The sequence below is a fragment of the Octodon degus genome, unplaced genomic scaffold, assembly GCF_000260255.1.
Source record: "Octodon degus isolate 3935 unplaced genomic scaffold, OctDeg1.0 scaffold00059, whole genome shotgun sequence".
In the NCBI taxonomy this organism is placed as follows: domain Eukaryota; kingdom Metazoa; phylum Chordata; class Mammalia; order Rodentia; family Octodontidae; genus Octodon; species Octodon degus.
In genome coordinates, this window is record NW_004524635.1 from 13,391,290 (window position 1) to 13,394,278 (window position 2,989).

Consider the following 2,989-nt stretch of genomic DNA (forward strand, 5'->3'; position numbering starts at 1 on the left):
GAATGCCTTCAGGGCACTTTTGGCCAGCTGTAGAGGTGTGAGGTTTGAACTCCAGCAACCTGAGGCTGACAGCTTTGTGGAAGCAGCCACTTAAAGACCTGAGCTAGGGCCAGGCCCCCTTGCAGAAAATTTTTTGCAAGTTGTTTTATTTACAGTGCCAACTTTTAAAAGCTCACCAAAGTTATCGACAATAATCTATGCAGAAATCACTCTACAAAAAGAGGGGAAGCTCAAAATGTCAACTTTGTACAGAGAACTCATAATTTTTTTTTTTTTTTTAATTTAGTACAGTGTCTACAGGGTCTCACTACACAGATAGGACTTGAAGTGATCCTCCTGTTTTCAGCCTCCCAAGCACAGGGATTACAGGCAGGCGCACCACCGCATCCAGTCTCATTCACCCTTTCAGTGAGCCCCGGGGGGCGGGGCCCCCACGGCACAATGGGGATCAAATCCAGTCTCTGAGCCTGCCTAAGCGGGCACTTTAGTCCACTGAGCTATCTGGCCTGCCCACAGTACAGTTTTATTCTGATTAAAGAAAACTAGCAACTTTTGCTCAGACTGGGAAGAAATTCAGCCATTGGTTTGGAATCTGTAACTCAAACTACACATACAATGAGGACAACATTATGCTAATACAATTGTTTTGCTGCTGCATTTGTTTACTATTTGTCTAATATTCACAATTATAAACAGAGCAGTGCAACTAGGATTTGGAACAATCCTTATAGTGTTACAGTGTCAGGCACAACATTTCACTTCTCTTCATACCACTGCTTCTCTTTGCATACCTCCTCTTCAGTAAAGTCATTTTTGACATTAAAAGTCTTGCAAATCTCCTCAGGAGTTTTCCCCTTGATCATACTGGCAACAGTCTTGCATGTAACATCAAGCAAACCTTTGACATCTAGGTACTTTGCTGCCAGAATAAGTTCAAAAAGGGTTCCTTGTTCAACTTTCAGGAATTCTTGGTCCCAAACAGGAATGTCATCTGTTTGCTTTTCTTTGTTTTTAGCATTCTCAGGAGGAGGTGGGACATCCTTATAGTGGGTACACCACTGAATGACCGTTTTAATATTGCTGCATTAACATTTGGCAGAGGAACTGGGCCATCATCACCTTCATCATACATTCCCAAATCTTCCAACGTGGTCTGGATTGTCACAGACTGACAATTTTAACATCAACTTAAAATATCTCTCCATCAGAACTCTGCAACTTAATTGAAGGCATGGCGTTTGGTCTCTAAAAGACTGCGGGCCTGAGGCAGAAGAGAGCAGGAAGACGTTCCCACCGGTTGGGGAAAGGCGGTGGCAGAGGAAGCCACTCCACAGTGAAATTTTACTCAGCAACAAAAATGTAGGAACTATTGATACTACTTACCATTCCCCAAAACATGGCTCTCAAACGAGTTAGGCTGAATGCAAGAAGCTAGACACAAATAAAAACACCGCCCAAGATCAAGCAAAACTAATGTCAGAAGAGAAGTTGTAGAGTGGGTGTCCACAGCTGAGAAGCAGAGTGCCAGGGAGAGGTGCGGGGAGGGAGCTAGGAAAGGAGCCCTGGGAGCTTCCTTAGGTGTTGGGTGTATCCCATTCGTTGAAGTGTGCTTACACAGGTGCGCACAAAAAACCCCTGACAGATCAGCTGGGTTTTTTCACTGTGACTGAGACTTCAGTAAAGCACCCAGAGCTCCTGCCCGTGTGGCACCCACACAAAATCCCAGTAGGTTCGGCACCACCTGCGCCTTCGGTTGCCCAAAAGGGGAGGGAGGTCACGGCTCCAGGCGTCGGGCTTCCTTCCGCGCCAATCCAACTTCCGCGCGTCCCCGCGTGCAGAGAGGGCTGCACCCTCTCGGCAAAGCGCGGCCAGCGGTCCAGGCTGCGTCCCGCCACCAGCAGGGGAGAGCCCCGCCCCGCCTGGCCCCGCCCCGGCCCACCCTCCCTGTAGGGGCCAGGTCCCGGCGCGGCGGCGGCGGCGGTGGCTGCGGGCTGGGCCGCGATGTCGCTGGGAGCCGGGCTCGTCCGCACCACGTGCAGCACTGGCGGGGCGCCCGGGGCCGGGGTTGGCACGGGGTCGTCGTCCGAGGGGCTGCTGGACCTCGTCTACCCGCGCACCCAGGGGGCGTTTCTGAAAGTGGCGCAGATGGTAAGAGAGGGCGAGGTCGCGGGGCCGGGGCCAGGGACAGGGTGAGAGGAGCCCCCGAGCGGGAGGCGGGGCCCTTTGCCCAGGCCGAGAGGCCTCTCGAAGTTGGGGGCGCGGGGCCTCCAGCCGCCTCGGGGTTCGCGTCCACCCTCCCACCCTCAGCGTCCTCGGTTTCTCCTGTACCCCTTTGTGGAGCCTCAGCCGCCGCCTGGCCGAAACCGTGGGCACAAGTTTCTTCCTTCCTCTTTGGCCCGCGTCGCCTAGAACCCGGGTCCGGGTAGGAAGACAGCAAACCCGGCGCCGCGGGACTCTGCTCTGAACACGGACGCCCAGAAGAGGTGGTCGCAGGGTCCCGCGATCCGTTCTCCCGCGGTGTGCGAGGACCCTCGAGACCCAGGGCGGCGGTCGCGGTGCGCCCCTAAGGGCAACGGTCCTTTAGGAAGGGCCTGTTTTTTGGTTTTGTTTTTTGTTTTTCAACAAGATACTGGCATTTAACTGTCCAAACAATGTTAAAACAAACCAGAAAGGCCTGTTATTAGCACAAACCAGAAAGGCCGTGTACTAGATGGGGAGCCACTTTTCTGAATGGGGGTGACCTGGACCCAGGCAGGATGAAGGTGCACCACAAGGGCCTTTGGCTAAGCCAGACGCAGTCCCAGGCTTGGTCTCTTGTTCCCCAAACTGTTTTTCCTCCCAGTTTCTAGTTCTGAAAATGCTTAAAAACCCTTTTCCGTTGGTATGTTTTGAAACTGGCTTGATCTGTCTGTGGCTCTCCACTCGCTGTAGTTGTTTGCAGAGAGAACGATGCAGGGGAGTTGTGGTTTTGTAAAGAGGTGTGGGGGGG

At 52.8% G+C, this 2,989-nt stretch overlaps 1 protein-coding gene across 1 annotated transcript in view; it reads left to right on the forward strand.

Moving 5' to 3' along the window:
- The first annotated feature begins 1,934 nt into the window (after window positions 1–1,934).
- Window positions 1,935–2,989, forward strand: part of Cmtm7 (CKLF like MARVEL transmembrane domain containing 7) — a 57,539-nt gene continuing 56,484 nt past the window's right edge. Inside the window, exon 1 of the mRNA XM_023718497.1 lies at window positions 1,935–2,148. Within this exon, the coding sequence (XP_023574265.1) occupies window positions 2,002–2,148 (147 nt within the window). The 5' untranslated portion in view covers window positions 1,935–2,001. The remainder of the gene's footprint in view (window positions 2,149–2,989) is intronic.